The 27,771-nt window shown below is 42.7% G+C and overlaps 1 protein-coding gene across 1 annotated transcript; it reads right to left on the bottom strand.

Moving 5' to 3' along the window:
* Positions 1–638: 638 nt before the first annotated feature.
* Positions 639–27,771, bottom strand: LOC311027729 (tensin-2-like). Its single transcript, XM_084031877.1, has 28 exons — positions 27,396–27,771; positions 26,936–27,298; positions 20,677–20,782; positions 20,505–20,542; positions 11,815–11,847; positions 11,685–11,734; positions 11,058–11,241; positions 10,788–10,838; positions 10,547–10,669; positions 10,390–10,454; positions 9,680–9,763; positions 9,475–9,587; positions 9,240–9,300; positions 8,965–9,040; positions 8,347–8,476; positions 7,623–7,688; positions 7,420–7,536; positions 5,920–7,317; positions 5,648–5,798; positions 4,677–5,542; positions 4,398–4,529; positions 3,732–3,824; positions 3,551–3,628; positions 3,282–3,359; positions 2,955–3,123; positions 2,740–2,808; positions 1,939–1,968; positions 639–1,771 (listed from the first exon to the last, which is right to left on the bottom strand). The coding sequence occupies exons 2-28, from the start codon at positions 27,056–27,058 to the stop codon at positions 1,627–1,629; spliced, it is 4,629 nt and encodes a 1,542-aa protein (XP_083888003.1). The 5' UTR covers positions 27,059–27,298; positions 27,396–27,771; the 3' UTR covers positions 639–1,626.

Raw genomic sequence — 27,771 nt, 5'->3', positions numbered from 1 at the left:
CCTTCAGTAATTTATTTGATAACACATATCGGTAGGTTTGGTTAGAACAGACGTGGGCGACTGTCTACACATGTAGATGGATGCGTATGTTGATAATTATGAATAACAAGCTACATCTAATTGGACACTCCATTCTCGCTGTCTCTCACCACTCAGCGAGTTTCGCTAGCTTATGTTAGCATTCGTTAGCTAAATGGTTATGTCGAAACAGCGTACTTGGCACTCTGATTGAGAGTTTAACCCGTTTAACCTCATTGTTAGAGTACCGTTTGATGACACATAGTCGGATAATTACCATTTGTAATCATAAACAACACCCATCACAGAAGTAGAACAAGTATCGTTCTGAGGTGTGGAAGCACGAGCTCGGTCCCATGGTGTAATGGTTAGCACTCTGGACTTTGAATCCAGCGATCCGAGTTCAAATCTCGGTGGGACCTCTTCCTTTTAACATTGACGTTGTTACTACTCACGACTCGTGCCGTTCAATCTGGGAAATTATTCAAGACGTTAATCAGCTGTACTACATTTACTCGCTCTCTGCTTGTACTAAAACGTGATTTGTTTTGCAAAGCAAAACTCTTAAACTATGTTTTACATTAAGCATTAAATGATGAAGCACAGATTTGCATTTGATTCAATTTTATTATTTAAATTTCCTGTCAAATGTGACATACAACAGTCTTCTCCAAGGCTTAAAATATATTACTTCTTTTACATAAAAATCCATTATGAAAATAATAACTGCGCTGAAATAATGTAAATACTGTATTGGTTTATAGAAAACACAAATAGCGGACCAACAAACGTATTGATAAAAAAACAACAAAAAAAAAAACAACAAACTGAAATATCTTTACAGAATAATGAAGTATTAAAGGTTAGTTAAATAGGCGATATGGAGAAGCTTTTCTGGTGGCTCCTTTTATATCACCAACATTGCACACACTGCCTATTTCTCATGTGAGAATATCCTTTGATTAACACAAAGACTAAGGCTGAGTGTCCATAAAAGTCTCTATTATTTGTAATAGACATTTTGTAAATATCCAGGTCCTTTCCATGATCAAGACACTTTGACCAAGAAAACTTTCTCATCAAGTTATAGATACAGAATCTCTTATATTGAATTGCTATGCTCTCCCATTGCATAGTGAACACAATTACATTTATGTCACTTTACATCTCAAAACATGACTTAGATTTTACCACATGTTGAAGACTTCTTGACCAATTTCCTTTATTTTTCCTTTAAATGTCGATGTCAAGAAACAAATACAAAAAAACGTGCGGTAAATGGATTGTCATCACTTAAACAGCTTGTGAAGTTTTTGTACGTATCAACAGCATTCAATCTCATTTGGCAAGCAGGTTACCAAAGTCAGTCTGAAGGTCAATGAACTATACACTCTTTAAGTATTTGCTCTGTAAACTGACATATATATATATACAATACTTTGCTCTACAGAGCTGTGATTTGCCAGAACTGGATTATGTTATGAAAACGGTCAATCCGAGCACACTGGTGCCACCTGTACAAACGCAAGAACAAATGTAGTCACACACACGCACGCACACACACAAATCATATTAACATCTCTCCCAGATCCTCAATAGTCCAGAGTTTCATCTGCGTAGCTGTGGTCCCAGCATGACTTTGTTGATAAAGTTGACGATGGCCACAGCTGGCTGCTCGGGGTCCATCTCTGCAAACAGGTGACACACGTTCTCTGTAGCGCTCCCCGTCCGCCTCGCCACAAAACCAAACATCCTGCAGCGTAGAGGAGGTGTGAGAGGTCAAGAGACGTGCTAATATTTGAGACCAAAAGAAAACACTAAAACAAATCTGATTGTGATTAAGTGCCATGCAAAGTAGCTCATGTTGCTGGTCGGTATTATCATTCGCCAAGAAAAACACACAGTGGAGCAAGCACTTACTTGCTCGACGTGCTATCAGAATTAGTCCACCTGAAGCACGGGCACACAAATAGAGACATAGAGACAAAACGTAGGAAAACATGAATAACAAAGACAAGAGCAGACTGTTCTATAAAGACGATGACAAACTGCTCAAAAAATGGAGGGAACACTTAATCATCAAAGTATAACACCAAGTCAGTTAAACCTCAGGGATATCAGTTTGTCCACTTAGGAAGCACGAGAGATTGTGAATCACTTTCACCTGCTTTGGTGCAAATCAAAGTGACAATAGGTGCAATGGAGAGGCAAAAGCAAGACAACCCCTCAAAAGGGGAATGGCTTTGCATTTAATGGCCACAGTGAGTTGCTCCTTCCATAGCCTTCCTGACTGGCCCAGGAGCAGGTTCACACCCATGTGACCGGCGTGCCTGGGGGGCCATACACACTACTGAGTGACATCATGAGTTAGTCAGCCTGTGATTTAAATGATTTGCTCTGATTTTCGGTTTGATTTCAAATCCAGCGCTCAATGGATTGATGATTTTGCTTTCCATCAACCGTTGTTCCATCACTTTGTTCTCAACAAATTATCCAATGCACATCAGTGAAGTTCTTCAACTTCCAATAATTCAGGATCAGGATCTGGTGTTTTATTTAAGTGTTCCTTTATTTTTTAGAGCTGTATATATATATAATAAGTCGATAGAGGATGTATTTTCGCAGCAGCAGCAAGCACATAGATAATCAGCATTAACAGCACATAAAGCTTTTATTAAATCATACTGTCAATGTTTTTTTCCATTTGCCTCAGTGACCCACCTCTGGTCCTGGGGGTTCAGACTGCTGAACGTCACACTATTGATTGGGTAGTGTCTCCTGAAAAACAGCCTGTGTACACACAAACAATAATATGACTCATTTGTCTTTGGCATTAGAGTTAAGTATTGTATCTGGAAAGTTTTCAAACTGTGTTGTATTTTTTTTTAAATAATAAAAAAGTGTTCCAAATGAATTGAAAATGGGTCATGTTGTACCTTCTCTTGCTGTCAGTTAGGGTGATGCCCTGAGAAGACACTTTGAAGTGGACCATTGTTGCCACTGGACGGGGACTCAGAGCCAAAGTGCACTTGGTTGCCTTTGAGATTGCCTCAGGGCCCGTCAACGACTCAGTTTCGACAGAGTTCAGGAAGAGCACGTTGCAAGCTTGTTTATGAGAAAGATGAGAAACATATGGATTAACAGACATACCCTTTTGGCTTTTGCTATGAAAATATGAGACTTGAGCAGTCTCTGCTGGTCAAAAGTAAGAAATGCAATCTATGAAAGCTCATAAAAACAACACAAGCAAAACCATGCACTACCTGCTCCTTGTTTGAGGAGGTCGGCCGCTGTGCTGGTGTTTGTTGCACTCTGCATCTCCTGAAGCTCCCCAACCAGCTCTGAAACATCATTCTCCAGTTACATAACAGTTCTGTCTGAATGATGTATGTGAGGATCCAGTCTGTAGCTGCTGTAGTAAGCTACTATTGTTTGAAGTGTTTAAATGTTCATAATAAATAGTTGTTATTTGAAAAGGTGGGCATTTCATATTGGAATAAAAGAGGTCTAAATGTCATGATTCCGATTTTACCTTTTTCAGGGATGCGAAGAGCACATGGCAGAGAGATGGGAGTAATTGAATGCTGGTACACCAGGGCAGATAGACTCCCTGAGACGAACAGTAAAAGTGAAAATAGGCATCACTGATCTATCTTGTACATAACTTAATATGTGAAACGTATTGCGGCAGTTGTGTCTCCCACATAACCCACCGAAGTATGACTCATTTTGACAGCCCTTGATCTTCACTCCCCGTGGCCCAGTCTCAATGAGGAAGTGTCTCACCAGCTGTTCCAGGGGATCCCCTGGGAGAGAGAGGTGAAGGAGAGTGAGACGTGAGTATGAAAATAAGGTAGACTGGTTTGATCACAACCGTGTTTTGTTTGTGTTTTTCATTTCATGAACAGAAATCTGATCAAAAAACTTGTGCTTGCAAGATATAGACACAAGAATAACAATGAGATTGGTAAAAAAAACTGCACTTTAAATTTGACAGTAATAACTGCATACATTTAAATGAACAAGCCAGAGGAAATCACACATTAGTTGGATCATAAACACGTTAATAAGTACTTAAGATTATTTTTTTCTGTGAATTTTGGCAGTCATTTTGGTTGTTAAAATAGTCTAAATAGATGAATGAAAAATGAATGGTGTTAATCAATCTTTGAAGAACATAATACTGGCATCAAATTGCATAGTTTGTTGCATGGTGCCAAGAAAAAGATTTTCCTTAGGCCTTTTTCACAGCAGACTTTTGTCATAGTAGGAAAAGCACAGGTGTAGCTAATAACATAATTGACGGCTCTGTTATAGTCAATATATTGATCATGTGAGGCTTGGCAGTGTGACCAGACTGTGGATCTAATCATGGATACCTTTGCTGCCAGTGATGTTGGCATTAGGAGGAGGGGTGGCCACCTTGAGGGCCAGGCCGTAGGCCCCCTGGAAGGAGTTACTGTCTCTGATGAGGAAAGTTCCTGGTTCCTTGTCCTTCAAAACAGCTATGGCTGTGGTAGAGAAGATATATTAGAGTATGGATAAAGTAGTCTAAAATAAGAGACGTTTCACTGTATTTAATGAATTCATCATTGATGATCAAACAGATTGTTTGCTAATGATAAGTCATAACATTGCATTCCTCTCATCATCCTCACCTTGGTCTCTGGAGATGCCTGGTTTGTACCAGTACTTGGAGCTGTCCTGGACAAACTTAGCATTGACCCTGACGTCTGCTTCCTCCTTACAGCTGTGTTGTGAAGACCCCCGCCTCTGTTCTGCCACAGAGGGGGAGAAAGTAACGTGGTGTGTGGGGGAAGGAGCTGAGGAGGCCCGGAGAAGAGAGTTGTGTCCGTTCAGGTATCCTGGTGTGGATGAAAGCCGCTTCTTCTCGGGGAGTGGCGGCTGGACGGCGGGGATGGTGACGGCGGTGTACCCAGTGTATGGTACATGAGGGACATTTAGTAATGGGTAGTAATAGGATCCTAAGGGGAAGGTTGGTGTTTGATATCCGTCGGGCACAGGCGACGGTGGCTTGGTGTCGGTTGAGCTGTCTTTTTCCGGAGTCAGTCTTTGTCCTGCTACGTCTGTAACGGACGTAGCGTGCTGCAGAGAAGACTTAAGGTCCGGGGAGCCGATAGGAGAATTTGGGGAAGTAGTGGACGGGCTAGAACTGAGACTGGCAGAGGGGTTCATGGACACAACTCTGCTGCTGTCTGATGGGGTATCGCTAGGTAAGGCAGAGCCATTCAGATGCACTTGGACTGGGGTGATGATGACAGTGGCATAGCTTGAAGTCTGTAATTGGTTAGATCCCTCTGCGCGTCCTGTGATCTGGGCAGACTCAAGCGTACCATCGGAGCTCAAACTCTGCTCACTTGAAGGGTGTTTGGAGTTTGTGGATATGTTTGAACTTTGGGTTTGTATTTCTCTTGGCACCGGTGTGATGGCTTTGCTGCCATTTGTACTCGACTCCAGATGTGAAGAGGTTCCTTGTTTTTGAGGAGGACTATCAGGAGTTACACTAAAAAGAAGGCAGAAAATAAATAAAATAATCATTTATAAATATGTATAAATGTAATTTTATTTTTAGTTTCGGTCGATGACAAAACGTCCAAGCTTCACCCACCTGTCTTCTGTATGTATAGGGCTGCTGCTACCAATGATTGTATAGTCATGATCAGAGTCCAGTCCAGGGGTGCTTGACTGTCCATTTGAGTCCGATTTACCCTCTGAACCCTGGGAAATGTCATCCTCCACATCGGTCTTGGCCTGTTCCACTTCGAGAAGTGACAAAAAAACAACATGAGATGAACAAAGAAATTAACAAAATAAGAAGTAACTTATTTCAATGTAAAAGAAAAACAAAACAATCCCCACTGAATCCATCCACCTAGTCACCTTTGTGATGCTCAGCATGCTGCTTGTCTCTTGATATAGAGGGAGCCTCGGGCAGCCTACCTCTCCCAGGAGAGGGACTACTAGCGGGCAGAGGTGAGGCTGATCCAGAGTGGTACCCTGAGACGTAACCCCGGCTCTCATGGCTCTCAGCTGGGGATGACTGATAAGGAGAGCAAGGACAGGAGTGGCGGGGCTGTGGAGGGGTGTGGTACCCACTGCTGGCTCCATCCCGCACATCCATCAGAGACTGGGGGCTGGGGTAGCCCTGATGAGGTCCGATTGTATATCTAGGCTCCAGGTTTGGACTCTGATCCAAAGTGGAGTGGCAGACGCGAAATGCCGGCATGACTGGCTTGCACTGCCAAAACTCTGCCTCTCTCGCCACCTCCCATGGATTTTCACTTTCCCAGAGTGGAGGCACCTCTCTTGTCCGTTGCACGCCTGCTACTTGAGACCAGCGTGTGTTTTCTGATTGCTCGGGGTGCAACGGGTGGAATGCTCTAACTGAGGTTGACTGGTGCTCTCGCCTGCTGGAGCAGTCTCGACAGGGGCAACCAGAGGATGGTGTTGAGGGGCTGAAGAACATTTCCCTGTAAGGGCTAGACGGCAGTGATTGATGGGAGTGATGAGAGGCGGGATTGTGGCTGGGATAATGGAGGAGGTGACACTCTTCACCAGGGCAGAGTCTGTTTAAGGCCGGGAGGGTGTGGCTGTGTGGGTGTGTGTGATCAGTGGAATAAGGGTAGCAGGGCCTGAGGACACAGGGCAGGGGTGGGGGCGGGGGTGGACGTTCCCATGGTAACTCCGGTAAGGGATGGGCACTATGTCGGTGGCAGAGTTCCATATGAGTTGGATGAGGAGGCGGGGACACAGATTTGGATGGTAAGGCCGGCAGAGTTTGGCTTTTTGGATTCTTTTTGCTGTTGCAACGGCTGAGACAATGACTGTCAGCAAGGCAGGGTTCTCGTTCCCTCTCCCATCCGCCATCACCACACTTTGTCCCCGCCCGACCACAACACGAGTGCTCCCGCCTCAAACCCCCAGGATTTGGTGGGTCTCCGTCATCTAAAATTGCTGTCTCTCTATCCTTTTCTTTCCCCCTTCTTTTCTCCTTTGCTCCGTCTTGCCCGTCTCCTTTCCCTGATGGACAGTCTTCTCTTTCCGAGGGGTTAATGGACGGACAGGCTGCTATCAGGTGATCAGAAGGGACTGAGGAGGGGCTAGAGTCAGAGGTGTAGGTGAGAGGCTGGGGCTGGCTGGGAGTTTGAGTCTTCACTGTTGGGCTGCTTGTGAGGCATCCGTTGGGTGATGCTGCCGAGGCAGTCGAGCCGGGCCCGCGGCGCTTCCTTACCTGGGCATACAGGCTGCCGTCCAGAGGGCCCCTTGTGTGAGAGATATCTGGAACAAGAATGGAGTGCGATGTGATGAGTTTGTCTCTTTTAACTTAAGCTTACTCTTTACACCTGTGAGTGTGTGTGTGTGTGTGTGTGTGTTTCTTACTTTCAATGCTGTCTTGGTGGTGCAGGTTGAAGTTCTCATAAGAATCCCATCTGACCACAGGGTCTGAGGTGTTGTAGTCCACTTTGATGGAGGCGTCATTCTTGCGGTATTCTCGACCTTGGAAAGCAGGCATTTTGATATGAAGACACACAGAAATTTAAATAAAAAAGGTGAAGAAATGAAAGACAGTTGAAAATATTCACCTTTCATTTTTTCTGGCCCATTGGAGAAGATAAACTCCACTGTAGCATCTGGAGGGAACCTGTCATCTACAGAAAGATAAGCATAAAGGCAGTAACAAAGTTATCCAAGCCTTAACAGCAGATAATAAAAACATGCACAAGAAAGTGCTCTTGATCTGTGAAGTGGAAAAAACTAATTGAATAAATAAAGATCATCACCAGAGCATAACACTTCAAAGAATTGAATCTGAAATTAGTTTTCTTCTTCACTTTCATGCGTGAGTTTGGGTGATATTATTTATATATTGTATGCGTGTGTCAGCATGTAGCACTTAGGGCAACTGTCATGAGACTGCTGTTTATTGAGCCATGTACGAGCATTTCTGGTTCATCTCAACTGACACTGTCAGTTGATATTTGTCTCAGACTACACACAAACCGTGGACTGGAAGATAAAAGGCTCTTGAATTATACAGCTGCGTAAACCATTTCAAGGAAGCAATACAAATATACAGAAGGAGGTATCCATGTGTTTACAATATATTCAAATATTAGTGCAGTAAAGCACTGGTTTAGCCTAAACAACCCCCAGCAGTGATGGAGTACTATAGTTTTCCTTATGCACATGTAACATAAATACCCTTCACTCTATTTTCTTCTTCATAGATAACCCAAAACTGAAAATTGCCCCTACTTTTTATCCCATGCAAAAAAATAGAGCCTACTCTGTTTTTGTTTTTTATACCTGTGCAGGCCAGGTCCAGTTCAGTCTTGCCAAACCACAGCTGGGCTCCGTGGACAGTGCAGGTGTGGAACTGGACCCTGAACACCACCTCCCTCTCTGCTGCTCGACTCCGTCGGTGGTAGCACTTCACCTGCAGACATGGATGCAGGTAAGAAAGCCACGTACACGCACAACGAACCATCTCAAAATGGTGATATCGGCAAGCCAAAACAGTGAATCTAATTTTAATTTGCTCTGTTACAATGTCTTTTTTAGCTGAATCATATACGTTTCATGGGTGCCACTGCTGTGGCAACTGATTAACCTCCAAGACAAATAAAGTACTTACATGTATTTCTACTTCGCTAAGGGCTCAGAATGTTTTTACCCTCTCCAAGAGACATGCAAGACAGCGTAAGAAAATAATTAAGCATGCAGGTTCAGAGTCTACAGAGGATTCGTAGCTTAAGTGGTCTAAAAATAATCCAACACTTTTTAAAAGGTAACAAAAAGGAGAGAAAAAAACGTGTTACAGCAGTTTAGCAAACAATTGCTGTATGGCAGACATGTACTCTGTGTGTGGATATGGACAGGGTTGAAATCATAGTAAGGTTTCCAATTGCTGTGCACATTGCTCACCATAATGTCCCCCTTTAATAAAAGCGCTGGCTCCATAGTCACACACAATTTCCTTGCCCTGGAGCTCTGGGGATCGCTGGACACACACATAGACAGAATTTATTTAAAAAAAAAAAAGGCCACACCAGCTTAAGACACACATAAAGCCAGTCAAAACATGTCTCAGTTGGGTAGAACAGTGGTTAAAAACATTTAACTTTAGAATAAGCACAGACCAGCCCACACCTAAACACAGGCAGCAGCCTGAATAGATGTCAGTTGGACAGCGTACTTACTAGATGCCTGAAGTGTAGACGAGCTGTAAGGACTGGTAGATCTTCAGGAATGGATAGAAACCTGCAGATACAGAAAGAAGTCGAGGTGGAAAAACAGTAAAGAAGAGCTTGCAGTCAAAGGCTTGTTTTTTCCGCTTCAACATTGTAAAAAACTTTCCGTTCACTATTTGAAAGCTAAAAATGATGATAACTGCACTGCAAGCTATTATACAACAAGAGTTTGGGTAAAACTGACCTCCTCCTGCCTGAAAGTTTGGTAGTGATGGAATGAGGATCTGGTGGAGGAACAGAGGACTGCTGTTCATTTTGATGGTTCCCGACAGCAACCCGCCAAAGTAGTAGATGTACCTGAAGAAGAGAGGTGAGGAGATACAGTGATGAGAGTGGGGAGCAACTGAGGCGATCAGCATAAGAAGTGATGTGTGTGATTGTGTGTCCACCTGTTCTGAGAGGGCTGTAGGGAAGAGGAGACTTTGTCTTCACAGAACTTTCTCATTGCTAGAGTGGTGAGAGCCTGGTCCGCTCTGTGGACACAACCCCAGATGAGTATTAATGAATGCTTTACTACAGTTACTACAGATGTTAGTGTGTCTGGAGGTGACTTTGTTACCAATAAGGTATTTTGGATATTTCCATTTTCTGTGAAAAATCAAGAGGTCCTGTACTAAGGACAGTGAATCACACCTGAAAAAATGAATCAATGACTTTACTTGTAACAGAAAATATATCTTCAACAAACTTGATAATGTATTAACAATAACTTAACTTTTAAGCAATAATGCCAAATGCTTTTTGATCGTAAAATGCATATATTTGAGTTTGCTTCTGTTGTTTGGACAATCCAGCTAATAAAATATGCCATTTATTTATTTTCAGACATTATATTGTTTTCGATAAATTATTTTTGGCCTTATAATAATAACATCAAACTATAATGGTGAATGAAGAAATTATGGAGACAAAAGTGTGCTAAATATTTGTACAGTTGATTCACTCTGGTTATTGCTTGCATTTTACAGCAACTTTAGAAGCAAATGTCCAGATTTTCTTGGTTGAAATGCAGCTTTGAGGGCAGGTGCAAATTCAAAATGGATAAATGATCTGAACATATGATGTTATAACAAAAGCCTTGATCAATGAAACAAATTACCCAGCTGATATCTTGCTGTAGTGCATGTAGGCTGCCACAATGACACCCGTCTTCCCTTTGTTTCCCTGTCACAACAACAGATCAAACCGAGGATGAAATAGCTTTTCCCACCGTTATTTCTTCACAGCAAAGTAAGCAAATATCAGGTTGCACTGACCTTGCAGTGGAGGACCACCACATTGTGGGGGTCAGAGGTCAGCCAGGTCTCCATGGATTTACAAACAGCACAAATCCTGTCCAGGGGTGGAGCGTGAACATCAGGCCAACCATAGTCCTGCACCTGAACCACAGAAGAGGAAAGATGTTTCAAATTCTGGTTTTCAAATGAGCCAAAATGACTGTTAACTTTCAACATACAATGTGATCACAAGTGTGATTTGTTATATATATACTTATACCTTGTGGTTAAGTCTGGTGATATCATGTCTCTTCTCTGATAAATTCAGCAGCTGGAAACAGCAGAGACACAAAAGACATCACAAATCGATTTGCACATATCAACAATAAACTGAGCAAAATTATACATTTTAAGGAAATAGAGGAAGGAAGGATATGATTAGTCCCATCAATGACAAATAAGGACTTAAAAAAAATATTGAATAGCAGTCATGACTAAAGACCACTTAATATCCATTCATACTCCTTATGTTTTCAGTTTCATGACTAACCAAGAACTTGTCTTGGTGCTTGGATTTCAGCATGGAGGCCACTTCCTGCAGGTTTCTGCGGTAGCGCTGCTCTTCCAGGTCCGGCAGAAAGAAGACAGAGATGATCCTCTCTGTGATGTAGGTGAGGTCAAAGTCATAGTGGCGCTCCATCACGTGCTCCATCACTTGTTCCACACTTTTGCTCCTGGACAGTGTGAGATGATGGTTTTAGTGCAGGCTAAACAGCTGTTAGGGGTTTAAGACAGTCAAAGTTGAACTCTTAAGATCCCACCGTGACACTTTTCACAAACACATACATTGCTTGTTTTTATGTTATGAAAATATCGTTGTCACATCAATCGTCACAGAAAAGCTGATGTGACGTATTTGTCACAATAACAAGAAATGAGCTGCGATAGATAGAATTATTTTGAATTTGTATTTTGTTTTTGCTTTGTAATTCAAAGCACATTTAAACAAATGTTAACTTAAATGTCAGAGTAATTCAATTATAAATAACATGTATTTTTCTTTAAGAGAAAATGGGTCTGGCTTCTTATGGGTAAAGCTCATTAATGTTAATTTGACCTGGCATTTAATCTCTGTGTATCCATTTTAGTTTGTTGTGTGAAGGAGACGTCTTGGTACCTCGGTATGGAGCCTCTCTTCTTCTGTGGTATAGATTTAGTGGAGCCGTGCTAGAAACAATCAGAAGAGAGTAACTCTACTGCAATGATTGATTGCATTACATAATACAAAACTACATGTGAACACCTACCAGGTCTGGGTTTGAGGTACAGGAGGGGGTCACCTGAAAGGAAACAAGCACATGGTTGGTTTTTGCAGCAGTCGCATAACCACACACACACACACACACACACTAAATGAGCCAGCACATTCCAAGTCATGTGCTTGGTTAATCATTCTTGGTCCTGCTCCAGCAGTGCAGATGAAGGGATGGAAGGATGAGAAGGAAGGATGAAGAGTTGATGAAGAGAATGGTGAGATTCATTCTAACTTTCTTTCTGTCGTCTGCTGCAGCTCGTTTGAAGACGAGGCTGTCAGCACAGATCTGGCTGTTCCACATGATGGGTTAGTGATGTGTGATGTCAGACATGCGGACACACACGCAGACGCAGACACACACACACACACACACACACACACACACACACACGCAGACGCAGACACACGCACACACACACACACACACACACACACACACACACACACACACACACACACACACACACACACACACACACACACACACACACACACACACACAGAAAGACAGACTAGTGCACATTAACAGACACAGACAGATAAAGTCAAATAAGAAATGTAAAGATCTTGAGGACATCGTTTTGACTTCTTTGAGTTCTTCTTTCAAACACTGTATAACTGAATGGTGTTTATTGTGCTGACCAGGCATTTAAATAACAATCACACAGCATAAAAAGAGTTCCTTGAAAAAAGGAAAGATTGATCGTGGGTTTTTTCCACTTGTAAAGGAGAAGGTGGTGAAGAGTGAGAGGGATGGAGTTTCCTGGAGGAAGTCTCCACATGTGGCGTGCAGTCCTTACTCTGTTGGTAAATTGCCAAAACCACAAACACGCAAACACGGAGAAAGACAGAGAGAGGGAAGCTGAGGTCACAGACTACAGCCACTTTACCTTGCGCAGCAGCTGGATTCTCGAGATGTCAGTGTGATGTGATCCTGCTATTCTCGTGAGATCACACGTCACATGAAAACTCATCTCGTTAGGCTCCAAGTAATGCGATTGTGTTCGTTAAATCAGCGCATGGATCATCCTGTCAGGAGCTACTATCAGCTGCTGATTAGGTGTGTGCGAGACGACAAGGAGAGGCGTCTGTTGTTCCAAACAACAATGGTTGCTTCAGAAGAGGTTAGCGTAGATGCTGCAATAGCACCGCTTATTTTGGAACTGGAGAAATACGTTTTCAAGAATGGCATTGAAGGCATTTATCAATGGAAAAGAGAATTTTCACTCTCTGCTTGACTGATATATGGCTCACCCAATCAACTGCCACATATTTTTTTTTTAAATGCTGGCCGTCTTCCAAACAGTTTCCAATGATGGCTTCTCAGACGTTTCTGTATAACAAACCATCTGGTGGGTCAGGTTAACAGCCACTACTTCTGGATTGTTTATTATGACGACAACAGTCGACTCGGAAGTTAGAAGAAACTAGTATGTCATTGCATAGGTTCCTTTTCCGACTCATTTGACGGTCTCATAAGATGATGAAATTTACAATAATTTACAAATTATTAAAAACAACAAGAAATGCATTAATAACAGAAAATAAGAGAAAATGAAGTAAATCACTTGAGAAATACAACCAAACGTTCACAGCAGAACACCTAAAGCCTCGATTGTAAACTTTGATATGTGACACCCTGTCAACTTTTGACCTTTGAACTATTCCATGAGATTGACTGACAGCTGAGTTGCCCTCTGTGGCTGAGTGCTGGCTAGTGCTGACAGGTGTCAGGCAACAGGTTAACAAGTCAAACGCCTGCAATCACAATTATCTACAACAACAACAACTGGGCAGGGATAGACTCACTACCAAGACAAGGTAAGATCAATACCATAGGACATTTCCATAACTTCATTTTTAGTTTGCATTTTTTTTTAGAATAATGTAAAATTTTGTTCTGAGCTCCAGATACATTTGTGTAAAATTGTGACAATATTTGATTTCAGTCCCAGGTGACGTTGATTTAGTCTTTGTCCAGATAGCTTGTAGGCATATCATGTCATCATGTAACACAGCAATAACACAGAACACATGAAACCATTCGTACATTTTATCTGCCATTGTGAGGGGCTGCTGCATCATTATCCTCATGCAGCTTTTCAGAAAAGACAGTAATAATGTAGAACATACTGATGTGAATTAAAAATTGGCAGCTGATTTCATAAAGCTCCTTGTGATTTTCTTGTTTTTGCATTTTGTCATCCTTGGTTTCCTCTCATTTCAGTGTCTCAACTGTGTGTGTGTGATTCCTCGACTTTGCTTTTTACCTCATACCTGTTTGGCTTGTTTGTCTGGTCTGACAGCCTTCCTGCACCAAACCCGTCTGCAAATCAAGAATGCATTTTACTGCAACTGTCCTGCTTTTGAGTCATTTTCTCTGTGGTGGCTTCGGCCATAACATTGGGTGGTCAGGAGGAGTCTGGGCCCACCCAGTAGCAGCTCCTGTCCTGTTTCTGTTATTAACTGAGACCAATGGCTGTTTGGAAGGCTCAACATGAACAGTAATAACCTTTTCGATTTGATATAAATGAATCTTGCCAAACATCCGTCGCAGTCATTAACATGCTGTCGTTGAATTTAGTATCCACGAGTTTCTGAATTATTGTCTGGAGAAATAGAACTTATCACAGGTTATCATGAATCCTCAGTTCATTTCACCTTATTTTAGAGTTGTACCCTTCCAGGATAGGAGCAATGGGTTTCCTGTCATATGACATAAATACAAATGACAGCTTTCTTATTTCATGACACACACACACACACACACACACACACACACACACACACACACACACACACACACACACACACACACACACACACACACACACACACACACACACAACAGTCATGTGATCCAGGGAGGAATGGGTAAAAGGAGGAGTGAAGGAGAAAGAAGCTTGCTGTAATTGGTTACTGCATGGTCGAGTCAACAATCAACAAAATATGCAGCTGCTGAACTGACAAGCTTATGCTCTTATATGATTATTGTCATCCATGTCTCACACTCATACTCACACTCTTACAGACTGACAGCCGATATATTAAGAGTAACACTCGATTTGTTATTGGTAAAAAAAAACTAAAAAAAACTTTTAGTCAATTATTTTCACATTCCACCACGGCACAAGCACAGTCTGTATTTTCCAGCATGTTAATATACAATGATCCCAAACATGTTATCAATCCCACAGTCGGAAATGAAAGAACACAGATTCAGCCATAGGGGAGAAATCCGCTCTTAATAGTTTAATAATGGTAGTTAAGTGGATAAAGTGGTTGGCTCCAGGAAGGAACAGTCAGAGACAGACACAACATGCACATGTGTGTCAACACACACACACACACACACACACACACACACACACACACACACACACACACACACACACACACGACATGCACACAGAAGAAGACAAAAAGTTGAACCGACATAAAGGCAGCATAAAGGCCGAGATGGAAGACACCCGAGTCAACAGGAAGCAATTTCCAACAGGATGTCAGCACTGGTCAACCAGGTACACACACTCACACGCTGAGTGTATACATGTGTCTTTGGTGGCTCTGCCAGCCTAAGGGTCTCATTAATGGATGTTGACTGTACGCTGGAGCCACTGGGAGCAGAGCCATCTGGTTCAGTTTGTCCCGTTCATCAGCTAACATTTACTGAGGTGCCAATGACAGCACTCAATCTCGTCCTCAGAGACTGACTTGGCCGTTTAGTGGACTTGATGCCTGCTTTGTGGTTTCTGACATATCCTTTCTGATCAAATACACATTTGAATCGTTGGATTAATCAGAATTGATCTACGGTGAATCTGTAACAATGAATCCTTATTAAGAGTTTCCTGGCTGCTGCACAACAGAGTGACTGTGACTCAAGTCTTAAAAGTTGTCACTGCCACACCTTGAATCATCACTCCTATTCCGGGGAGAGGAAATCCAAAGCAGAGATCTGCCAAGAGCGCAGCTGAGTCAGTTACGGGGAAGCGGCGGATAAATGTGAGTGTTTGAGACACGGGCGTCGATATGCCGTCCATGAGGAGCAAGTTTCATTCTGACAGTCGCCTCAGAGCTGACATCACACTCTGAAGAGGGAGAAGTGAGTAAGCCTTGCCGTTTGAAAGTGGAAAAGCAAAATAACCATGGCTTATTCCAAGTTCCATGGCCTCACGAAAAAGACACTGAAGGCCAAAGTCCACGGAAAGCTAAATAAATCTCTGATGCTTTTTGTTTTTTTTGCACAGACTGTTAACATTTCACCCAGGGCAACAGAGAGCAAATTTAGGAATGGCTAGAGTTTAGGAGGCTTCACATGAAAGTACGGGATCTCTTCTCTTGTTAATGCTCTGCCTTTCTTCCGTTTTCTCTCATCTTTGATCCCTCAGTTCTGCATTTCCTAACCCCTGCAGTCCGTCACTCCCCTCTGCGTAACCCTCTCCTGCTGCCTCACACTCTGTCTCTCTACTTTCAGTGCCTGGGGACAGGATAACCACAATCATCGCTGCTATGAGATACAAGAATGTGCTCCCACTGAATAAACAACATCAGATGACACTTCGATAAGCATCACGCATAGCCAGGGCAAGTCACCAACTGGCCCCGGAGAAAAAGGGAACAAGAGGAAACAAAACTCAAAGCAAAAAAAAAAAAAAAAAACTGTCCACAGGGAGTGGAGTGGAGTTCAGAGAGGGAGAAAAGGGCTTCAGGAAGACAGGAAGGAGGAAAGAGGAGAGGCAAACAGAAACACAAACAGGAATATAGACAGAAAGTGAGAGCAAGGATGGGAGAGAGATGTCAACAGCTGACACAGCAGAGAGATTTCACAGAGCTATTTTGATAGAGCTCCTTATTTTAGACCATCCGTGCATCAGAACACTAAAAGGCTTGTTTTGTCCATCGGTCGTCTCACTGACATTTTGAAGAGCTCTGGCGACGGATCTGTGCTACAACTCTATGTCTGGCTGCATCATGGCAACATTCACTTGGTCCTTGGCACTTTGCCTAACAACATTTAACATCCGTTCATTGAAAAATAACACGACCTCCTGTCTATATATCGATCCAACACTATCAAAAGAAATACATAATAAATGATGATCAAATAAGTAAAAAAATGTTGAAGAACTGTATAAGCCCTGAAATATTAAATTAGTCTTGCTATGCAACTTATCATTGGCTCTGAAAAGCAATGGGTAAACACAGTCCACACATCTGTGTGTGTTTGTCCCTGTAATACTTAATTATCGCTAAGCTGAGTAAAGCAGTAAAATTAAATTAACCATGATAATTTTTCTGTACACAGTCCATCATGCTGGCTATAAATAGGAACAACAATGTGACTATCTTAACGAAGTAACACAGATGCTCCTCTGACAAGATATATCTATTTCAACCACCATCCTACTGAGTTCTCCATCTGTATCGACTTAAAGGTGTTTACACCTTCCTATTGATGTGCCATGACACGTCGGGCTACCAGAGAACAGCATGTCCACCCGGTCTCCCGTGGTGAGACACACAAAGACACTTGTTGCCATGTTGCTTAAGACACCTGATAAGAACGAAGCCACAGAAATAGCTGATAAATCAGCAGATATTAGCATTGCAGATACATCAAAACTATTCCACCTGCACCAGCACTAATTGGGATTAATGGACAACATCATGTGCAACACGTGCCTATTATGCAAGCACATATTCCATTAAGCATCATAATTGCTATATCAATTCGTAAATCAGCATGGGACATTAGCAGAGCAGCTGGTATGTATGACTAGACAGCGCAACCATCTGTATTTCACTACGCAACATTAGGATTCATCAGATTATGTTGGGACAGCTGAGTTTGGGATACAGACATTTATCTCTGTCGGGTGCCCTTTGGTCAGAGATGCTTGTCTTTACCCAAAACACTACATTGAAGCAGATAAGATACTTTAGGAATTTGTATTCTTACAGCAGTATACATAAATTACACTGAGTTGATGGTATAAATGTTGACCAAATTAAAAGTACAAAAAGTTGTGCCTACAGATTAATGATGGTGTATGCAGAAACTTGTAAATGCACACACTAGTAGACAGACACGTGCCCACAAACACATCTTATCCATACCCAAAACATTCTGGCATCGCTTTATCAGCTTTACAACAGTTTTACATTTACAGGCATGCATAGAATCATAAGGAATAGGGTTTAGGTGGAGTTTCCGTAATATGCTAACCTGCACATATGCTGAACTATCTCATTAAAAAGTAAATCTTTCACTCCATTAAAAATTTAAATTGGTGTTTTCTTTGTAGGTCACAGCAAGAGTCTCTGCTCATAGTTGCTGCATTTGCCTTAATCACAGTAAATGAAATCCTCTTTCTGGGCAAAGCGAGCGCTCTCTAGCTCCTTAATGGAATTATGTGCACACATGCATCACATGCTGCATTATCAGAGCAAACACTGTCAAGAGGCTTTAAGGTGGTTAGATTGCTACTTAGCAGAAAAAGAAAAATACAGAAATACAGTCAAAACCGAAAGTGCTGGATAGATACGAATAAACTAAACCCACGGCTTCAGTCGGTAAATACAGAGCATGTTTTACCTCTCAACAAGCAGCTTCAGTCTTTCCCTCTGCCTCTGAGCAGTCCTGTCTGTAGAGTGGGAATACACCACCTCCCTCCCTCTCTCTCTCCCCTCTCATACAAGCTTTCACTCTCTCACCAACTCCCTTTGCCTCCCTCCCTCCTTCTCTCACAATAACACACACACACTCCCACTGTGCCAGCAGCACATGCAGCATAGCTTTCCCCTCTTGCTATGCCTGTGTCATACGCACAGAGACAGTAAAGCACGTGCGCTCACACGCACACATCAATACGCCACACGTAGACACTGAGCTAGCCCTGCAGAGTGCTGATGTCCAGCGACCTCTCTAGTGGCCAGAGGCTGAGAGAGAGATGACAAGTGGCAACAGGACAGAGAGGCAGGATTAGATGGACTGCACAAAGGATGCAAAAAAAACAAAACAAACAACTTTCCAGCCGAGGCTAGTGGTGATGACTGTTATGGAGATGGTACTAAGCTGGCATAACAGATTGATGAAAGCATTTAAGGCTTGAAAAGAAGACAAAAACACCACGGAGAAGGGAGAAGCTGTCATTGCAAAACATCAAGAGAAGGATAAATCTAACAGAGATGAAAGGTAATAAATGAAAGGAAGCAATAGGTTGACATATGAGCAGCAAAGCGTGACATGAAGCAGACAGCAATTTGCAGCCTTGACCCAATGTTCCCCTTTATTTATGAATACCCCAAAACGGGACTGATTACCCACACTGACACACAGTCTGCTTGCCCAGCTGCCTCTCACTTATTTGCGTCCCCCCCCCCCCCCCCCCCCCACCCTACACGATCACTCACTGGCAGGCATCTACGGCACTCTTGTTATTTTCTATATTTACCCTTCAGACTTCTCCTATCCAGATTAATTATCGTCCCGTGTGACGATGTCCGCTCTTGTCCATGGCGCCTCCCCCTCCTGCCGTGACCAAGAGTTGTTTTCGGCTATCGCCGTGGTGACCAGGGGGACGAGTATGATAAAAATAATAATCCTCTTTTAATACTTGCTACTATGGCACAACAGCTGGTAGTGTGCAGTTTTACACTACAGTGCGTGTGTGGATGAGGAGGAGGAGGAGGAGGAGGAGGAGAAGGAGGAGGAGGCGGGGGCAGGAAGGCAACCCCAAACCCCCCCTGTGTCATATCAAACCCACATGATTTGAGCTGACCTGAAGAGCTGAAATAAAGGCATTGGGTCCAAGTGCAATTGTAGTATTGCAGTTTTTTTTTTCTGTGTGTTCGTGCTGTTGGACAGAGGGACGTAACAGCAGAGTTACAGCAAGGTCATGAGCTCAGTGAGTGGTGTGTGACACTGAGCTGCTGTGAGCGGGGTCACAGGACAACAGAGGCAGCTACTGCCAGTGGTTTGACATAAGCTGTGGACAGAGAGAGAGCTTCTCTCTTACACAGCCCAAACATGTCCTCTTATGATTAAAGTATCCAATAAAAAAAGCAAAAAAGATTTACAATCTTTTGCATTCGAAAGTGTATTTCTTGCAACGCCAACAACAAAAACAAATCTTCCAGTTGTCCTGAGCCAGTCCAGTTATGTTACTGGCTATCTTCTTTCTACAATAAAAATGCAGCTACTGATCTTTTACAACCTGACAGATAGGCATGTTGACTGTTTTCCTCTGCAAAGTCCCATCTCCCAGAGCTGTGCTGCCTCTTATGCTTTCTCCAGAGACAGCTCAAAGGCTAGGCATTCTGCCCCCTTTTGATCAGCCTAAGAGCACTTCTCAGGGAACATGCTAATTTGTATCAGATTTGTCTAAAATATTATTCTTTAATAAGCACAAATATTCATATCTAGCTGTATTAGAGTTCGCAGGAGCTTCTGCTATGCCACATTTACACATGACTGAATTACTCGTAGCAACCTGGCTGCTAGTAGTTAAGGGGGTGGGCGTGTGGGTGGGGGAGGCCTTCTTTAACCAGACATCTAGGTCAGTGCACATGGCTTACTCCACCTTAGACTCGCACCATATTAGCATCTGAACCTCTGACACAGGAGCACAATTTCCTCAGGACAGGAGAAAGGTAAAGTAAAGGGAACGTCAAGCTTACCTTGGCTTCACATGTCTTGTGAACTGCAACCTTGCACTCTGCAGACAGAAAGGAGAGTACATGTTTTATTCTGACAGTGAGACAGAAAGGACAGTCAGGGTGACCTAATCTAGGTGTGTTTTCACACTGGTCAGTTGTGTCACTGCTTGACCTGACTGCAACGTGGACTCACCCTTGCAGAAAGCCCCGGGGTTGTCAAGGTTCTGCTTGCACACATCGCACAGCCGTTTCCTTTTGAAGGTCTTCTCCGTGAAGGCATGGCTCCCTGTTTTGACAAGCTATAGACACACAAATAAATAGAAATAGTCAAGAGGTGAAAACAATAAATGCTACTGCTCAAAGGAGGGCAGTCACTGAATTATTGAAAGGATTGAAACCATGTCTGTTGTCGAGACATGTTCAGCTTTAGCAGTTTCCCATGTGTCTCAAGGCGTTTAATCTCAGCATTAAACGGTCACTGTTCCCTCTCAGGCTGCTGTCAGTACAGATGTGTGCTGGTTCAGTGACACATCAGCATGAGCGCCGATGTCCTACCTGATGTGCATTCAACTTCCTCCACTAAAAACTCCTGTCTCACCACGCTGTGTTATGAGGCATCCTGTTGTCTCATCTTTTAACTTGTCCTCATTCTGTCTGGGTCTGGCTAAGATGATGAAAAACAATCAGCTTTCTGTACTGTCACCCTCCACTAAAGCTGCATGTGCTAAATGTAATTGAATAAAATACGCTTCACCATACAATTTGGTACATTCATGCTTCCCAAAGGATCAAGAGTTGGCTGATCCCCTGACTTTTCTGTAGGTCCAACCATTAAATCAAGCTTTTTATTTGTCCTTTACTGTGATTTATGACCAAACTCATGCAGAACTAATGACAAATCTTAGCTTTAATGCTAACAAATGTTAGCATGCTTACATTCTAAATGAAGGCAGTGAGCAAAGCAAACATTATTGTTGATAATCATGTTAATACATACAAAGGTTGCCTTAAAATAGCCTGCAAATTCAATTGTATAGTCTACACAGCGATAGCATTTGCATTAGCAAGCCAACATTACATTCACAAAATAATTTAATGAATTAATTAATTTACCGTTGGTCCACGCTGCCGTTTGGTACAAGCTAACATGCTATTACAACAAGCTAGCAGCCTAGCTTGCATTATGAGCAGCATGAAATACAACTAATGGCGCTAATTTCTGTTTGACTTTAAATGCAGCAGCACAGCTACTTACAACGTACGTGGTTTAGCGAGAAGCCTCGCGTTTATTTCGTCACAGCTCCAGCTCAGTGGGTATGTTAAACATCGCAACCTGTACTCACATAAAGAGACGAAGCTCGCCTATGAGAACATGATTACTATTAATACTTGAATCAAACTCAATTACAAAACAATTAGCACACAAGAAACACATGCTAAAAGTGCACACAGGCACAGCGGTGCTAAGGATTTTACTTCATAGCTAACATTACCCGTACAAAATATATGTCATTTGACATGCAAATTAATGACTATGAATACACGTGTAGCGTTGATAAGCTTACACGCAACTTTTGATCACAAAACGGCAAAGGCGAAACTTTTGGCTGCAACTGCATTAGTGGAAGAAAACTTTAATCTATGCTCGTCTGGCCCAGTAGTCTAACACTTATGGTTATTACACCTCTGCAGAATTTTTCAAGATTGTTGGCTGAACGGTTTGACATACAGTAGGCTATTAGGAAAACACTAAATTAACACTAAAATGACACTCCATAACAATATATATATATATATATGCACACACACAAAGTTGGTATATAAACCTATTAATGCTCTGCTAAAGCAATGCCTTCTGACAGCATGAAGCACATTAAACCATTTAAATTTGAGCAAAGAAAAAAGACGTGCCAGGAAACATCAGGAGGGAGAAGGTGTTGGTACTGTGTGTGTGTGTGTGTGTGTGTGTGTGTGTTTGTGTGTGTGTGTGTGTGCGTGTGTGTGTGTGTGTGTGTGTAATGGAATGTGAGGGGTAAAGGTCCACAAACAAACAGCCTAGGCTACACATACTGGTGTTTCTTTTCCTGTTAAATGACTCGATGCATTTTTCTGGTCATGAAAAAAACATTTCTCAGCTCTGGCCCTTTTTTTTTTTTTTAACTTTTTCCAATGCCTGGGTTTTTCCAAACAGGAGGGGCATTGAATTCAACTCTGGAAGGTGAAGGTGCATGCACGCCGGTTGGGACTCACATGGTCTCACACACTTTCTTTTATTGACTTCCTGAAACAGAGTCTCACTTCTACAACCAAATTGAATTGAGAGCGAGAAAACCAAACTCACATGAACCACATTGCAGTATAAAACAGCCGCGTCTCAGGAAGAGAGTGCAGTGGAATTCTATAATGACTAGAAATGTATAATTAATATTCATGTAGCCCTACCCTGACCTTTGGGTTGTTACATAATGTGAATGTAAATGCATCTGATTCGCTGCAGTGAGACATAGTGAACCAAAACTGTGCACCCGGACATCTAATAAAAATAAGCTGAAACTCACTGTAAAGCTCTGTGAGGCTGATGGGAGCTGCAGATTCAGGTGATAATTCTCTGTAGGTTCATCACTATGAGCGAGGCCTCTCGCATACATTGTTTTCACATTCTCATTTGACACGTTATTAATATAGAAATAACATTTGGTATCAGTGAGGTGCTGATAGGCCGATTTGCTATGGCAAGAGGCCAGGCTGTTTACTCTTGTTTCCGGTCTAAGTTTGTATTTAGCATAGTGGCAGCATTCTTCCCGACAAACTCTCAGCAAGAGAGCAAATGAGTGCATTGCCCCAAAATGTTCTATCAACAAATTAGGGCATTCCAGCAATGGTGAGCAAACAAATAATGTGGATTTGTAAAACAGCTTGATTCTGTTAGCCACTGAGAGTTACAGCAGATGTTTTTTTTATTTATAATGCATACAAACAATACCATGAACCATAACTTGTGTATGCTGTGTGATTCTACAGGCATGAAGATTGCACTGTGCCAGAGATATTCAACAGGGGGTCCGGGACCCCTAGGGGCTCCGCAGAGTTACTGCAGGGGGTCCCCGAAATTATTTGATCCCAAACTTTTTTTCTTCCAAAAATTTAAATATGTCCAAAAACACACCTAACATGAATACAACCTACCGGTATATTATTAATTCAGAATGAATTATTATATTACTGTTATACATGGCACTATAGGCTACACATATTATTGGCCCGCTTTAATAAGGAACACAATATTATATGATATGTAATAAGGGATCCCTCCATCAGGTCTCTATAGGCCTTGGGGGACCTTGGCCTGAAAACGTTGAAGACCTCTGCACTCTGCTGTTATAGTAAAAAGGGTATGCCCTCCAGTCGGGTACAGGGGTCACACAGGGTGTTTATGAAAAAACTAAATTTACGAGTGCATTCATTTAAAAAAATAATTTAATTGTAGTCCTTGTGTTATCTAACAACAATAACCCTCTCAGGTGGAAAAACAGTGTTTATTTTGAACACTGACCTGTGATCAGATGCTGATGGCATGGATAGGACACATAACCCTTATGCAGTATGTATTGATCTTATAATCACGGCAGCAGAGTAATATTGGACTATTGACATATGCCCTCTGCTGTTATGATGAATGGAAACTGCTATAAACCATGGCATCCAGTGCTGAATCTGGGTCTCTCTGTGTGTACTAGTGTGTGTGTGTGTGTGCGTGTGTGTGTGTGCGTGTGTATTTGGATTTAGGAACAGAGGCGGTGAACCTGACAAAGAGAGGGCATGTGCGGGAAGCGAAGGATCATCATCCCCTCCAGCCATTTACATTTTAAATGTTGTTACATAACTCATGGATTTTGGAGCTTGAATCGATTGGACTTATGTAATGGCACTCTATGTGAAACCATGTCCCCACATAAACCGGACTGAGATCACCTGCAGGATAAAAGGTATAATAATAATAATAATAATAATAATCACAATAATAATAATCATAATAATCATAATAATATAAGCAGAAAAGGCCAACCAGACAAAGACTACTGAAGATGCCACTGGCCAGGTTAATGACTTGGAGTCGTCTTAAAGGTCCATGACTTTCAAGAGGCAAAAGTCATGGACCTTTATCTCAGAGGACTAGTTTAATATTTCATGTGGGATGAACACAATTCCATCAGTTTCATATTGATCATCATCATCATGTCATGATTTCGATGGCGGCATGTCGGTTTGAAGTTCAAACTAAAACGCAGGACAAGTGAAGGGCACCACCTGGTGGACAAATAGTAGTATAACTTTATTTTTATGACCTCCGTGAACCATACTTTAATCTATAAACTTGTTTAACGCAACAGCAAAGATGGACAAAACATGAAAACATTATACAATTGCCTGTGACATTTATGTTCTTTATAGTAAAAAGGCTCCCACGACTATCAACAGTGGTGTAATATTGCATATGCAGTATTTAAAAACCCCACCCCATTTGGATTTTTGCAGCCAAAGCCGATGTCATTCTACAAGCACGTCTGACCACCGCAGAAAGCCCGAAGCATTCAGACTTCTAACATGGCGATGAGGAGAGGGTCAAGCACCAGCTGAAGCATAATGGACTTCTTTATGACTGTGACTGTGGCTGTTTATTACTGTGAGTGCTGCTGCAGAAGTAGAATTTAAAGGGTGTTATTCCATAACAACTCAGGAAAGTTGTCCCAAGCTGAGTTCTCCATTCAAATATAGTTTCATACATTTCTGTCTGAATGCAAAATAACATACCATTTATGAAACATACACATTGTGTCAATTCATTCATAAAAATAAAGACAGCTGCAACACACACACACACACACACACACACTGTAAATGAATACAGTGTAAAGTGAGACACCCCTTCATCAATGCCTCGGTCTGCATGCATGTTTTTTTCAGTGACACCCACTAGTGATGACACACCGGAGAGCAGGAGCTACGACCTCTAGCTTTGTGTGTCACACACACACACACACACACACACACACACACACACACACACACATTTGATCCACTCAGAAAGGGACGGGAGCAGGTGGTCTGCTCTAGTTCTGGCAGGGTATTTATAACTTGCATGAGTAGGGCCCGTCACCTTTAAACAGCCATGAAAATGCTGAAAATAGGTGCAGGAATGAGTGTGTTTTTGTGTGTATGTATGCGTGTGTGTGTGTGTGTGTGTGTGTGTGAGAGAGAGAGAGACAGAGAGGGAGGGAGAGACAGAGAGGGAGACAGAGAAGAAAAAACAGACACTACAAACAACATAAAGAACTCCTGGACTGTTTGCATGTATGACATATTTCATTCCTCTTCACTGCAGAGAGTCCACCCATCCAGCAGGGACTATGTTATCATAATTTGGCATGGTCATACACCACACACACACACACACACACACACACAAAGAAACTTAGACGTACACACACAATCAGGGCTTAGGGGATTTGAAGCCACATGTGATCTGAGTAATGTTTTTGTTCCAGCAAGATCCAGAAGATGTACTAAGCAGCACCTCACGTTTTAACGCTGACACACAGCATGCCGGAGTGTGAAAGCACACATACTGGTGGGTAGCCTCGGTGCTGAACCAACAGCCACTCTTTATTTTAGTCTCTATTAAAACCCTCCAGAGGCTTTACATGACTTGCTCCTAAACCCATACATGTTCCTAAATAGAGCCAGCAGCCAGGCAGACGGCGACTCAGAATCTGACGGTAACTTATACCACTTCCTCTTGAACCTTGACCCCCAGGGAGATGTGATTAACAAGGATCAAGTGGATCATCCACTACTGTCTGTATCTATTTTCCTTGTGCATTGTCCCTGATCCCGTTGTAGGCAGTGGGAATCAAAATTAAACTGTTGACTAATCTCATTAAATTACCGGTGAATGCAATTCATGGCTTTGGTACCACCAAAACACACGTTTATCCTTCAGCAGCAAGCATGCAGCACAAGATGCTTCTGTTCTATGCAATGCTGGTAAAAACACAGAGCAGGAACATTTCGTGAGAGAGAGAGAGCTACTTTATCGTCATCTAATTTGGAAACATGGTGGTAATTCCTTGGATGCCTTTGGTCGATGCCTGATGACAGAGCGTGGTGAAAGTAATGCATAACATTAAACAAAGCTCAGCACGTTCTGCTCAGTCAACGACAGACGCTAAGCAGTATATTTCGCTATTTGAAACCAGCTGCCAGAACAACGTACAACCAAACATCCAGGAGCACAATGTTTTACTTCTTTCATCATCTGTTGCTCTGTTTATCCTCAATCTGCAAAGTGCTCTATGGCTTCAGCGACTAATGGACTCAACTTATAAGCGAGGCGTTTCTGTCATGCACAGCCAGAATGTTTACAGGTCCCTAAAGAGCAGTCGTTCATTTACCTCAGCGAGTTGAAGGATTTCAGGATGCACCTCGGGGTCAGCCTTTATGGGGATTCCTCCTGTGTCGGTATCATTTCCACGTGTCTTCATCCTGTCAGCACGAATGCTGTGAATGCACCCCATATTTACGGCAGACACCTCTCTTTTTTTCCTCCTCTCTTTAATTTCCTCAGCGATTTATCCGCTCCTCCGGCGCAAGTGCTTTGCTCCCCAAAAGTCCTCCTCCTCCGCTCCTCTCAGAGGCTCATGTTTTGAAGGGCCTCCTTATGTTTCTGCGACAGCAAACGTCTTCTTCTCCAACATGTTCCTTCTTCCACAGTGACTCCTCACACCTCTGCCCTTCTCTCTGACAGCTTGTCCTGCCTTGAAATCCACCCCAGATTTCTCCCACCTTTCCCCCTCCCCTCTCCCCTTACAACCCGTCTTTCACCCCTCCAAAAAAGTGTCCCCAAGCACAGACCCTCTCCTCTTACACTTTTCCGCGTCCCTTTGCTCCCTGGCTTTCCTCACTCTGAAAGCATGCAAGCACACACTCACCACCTCTGTCTTGCCTTCCCCCTTTCCACTTGCCAATACCTTCGTCTCTTCTCTGTGCCTCGACAGACCCTCAAATGTCCCATGCGCCGCTCTCCCTCTCCACACTCACAGACCCTCCAGTCTTCCCCTCTCTCGCTCTCTCCCGCTCCATCAGGCTCCTCTGGCTGTCTCTCCATGGGGGAGAAGGGGGCAGCTGTTTTGCCTTGTAGATGTCAGGCCCTTCCCCTTTCCTTTGGCTTCGCGTCAGCCCCCACTCACTCTCCTCTTCCTCATGGGGAAGTGATTGGATAGAGCTTCAT

This window comes from Eutrigla gurnardus (assembly GCF_963514095.1).
Source record: "Eutrigla gurnardus genome assembly, chromosome: 2".
Classification (NCBI taxonomy): domain Eukaryota; kingdom Metazoa; phylum Chordata; class Actinopteri; order Perciformes; family Triglidae; genus Eutrigla; species Eutrigla gurnardus.
This window is presented reverse-complemented; position numbering and strand designations above follow the sequence as displayed.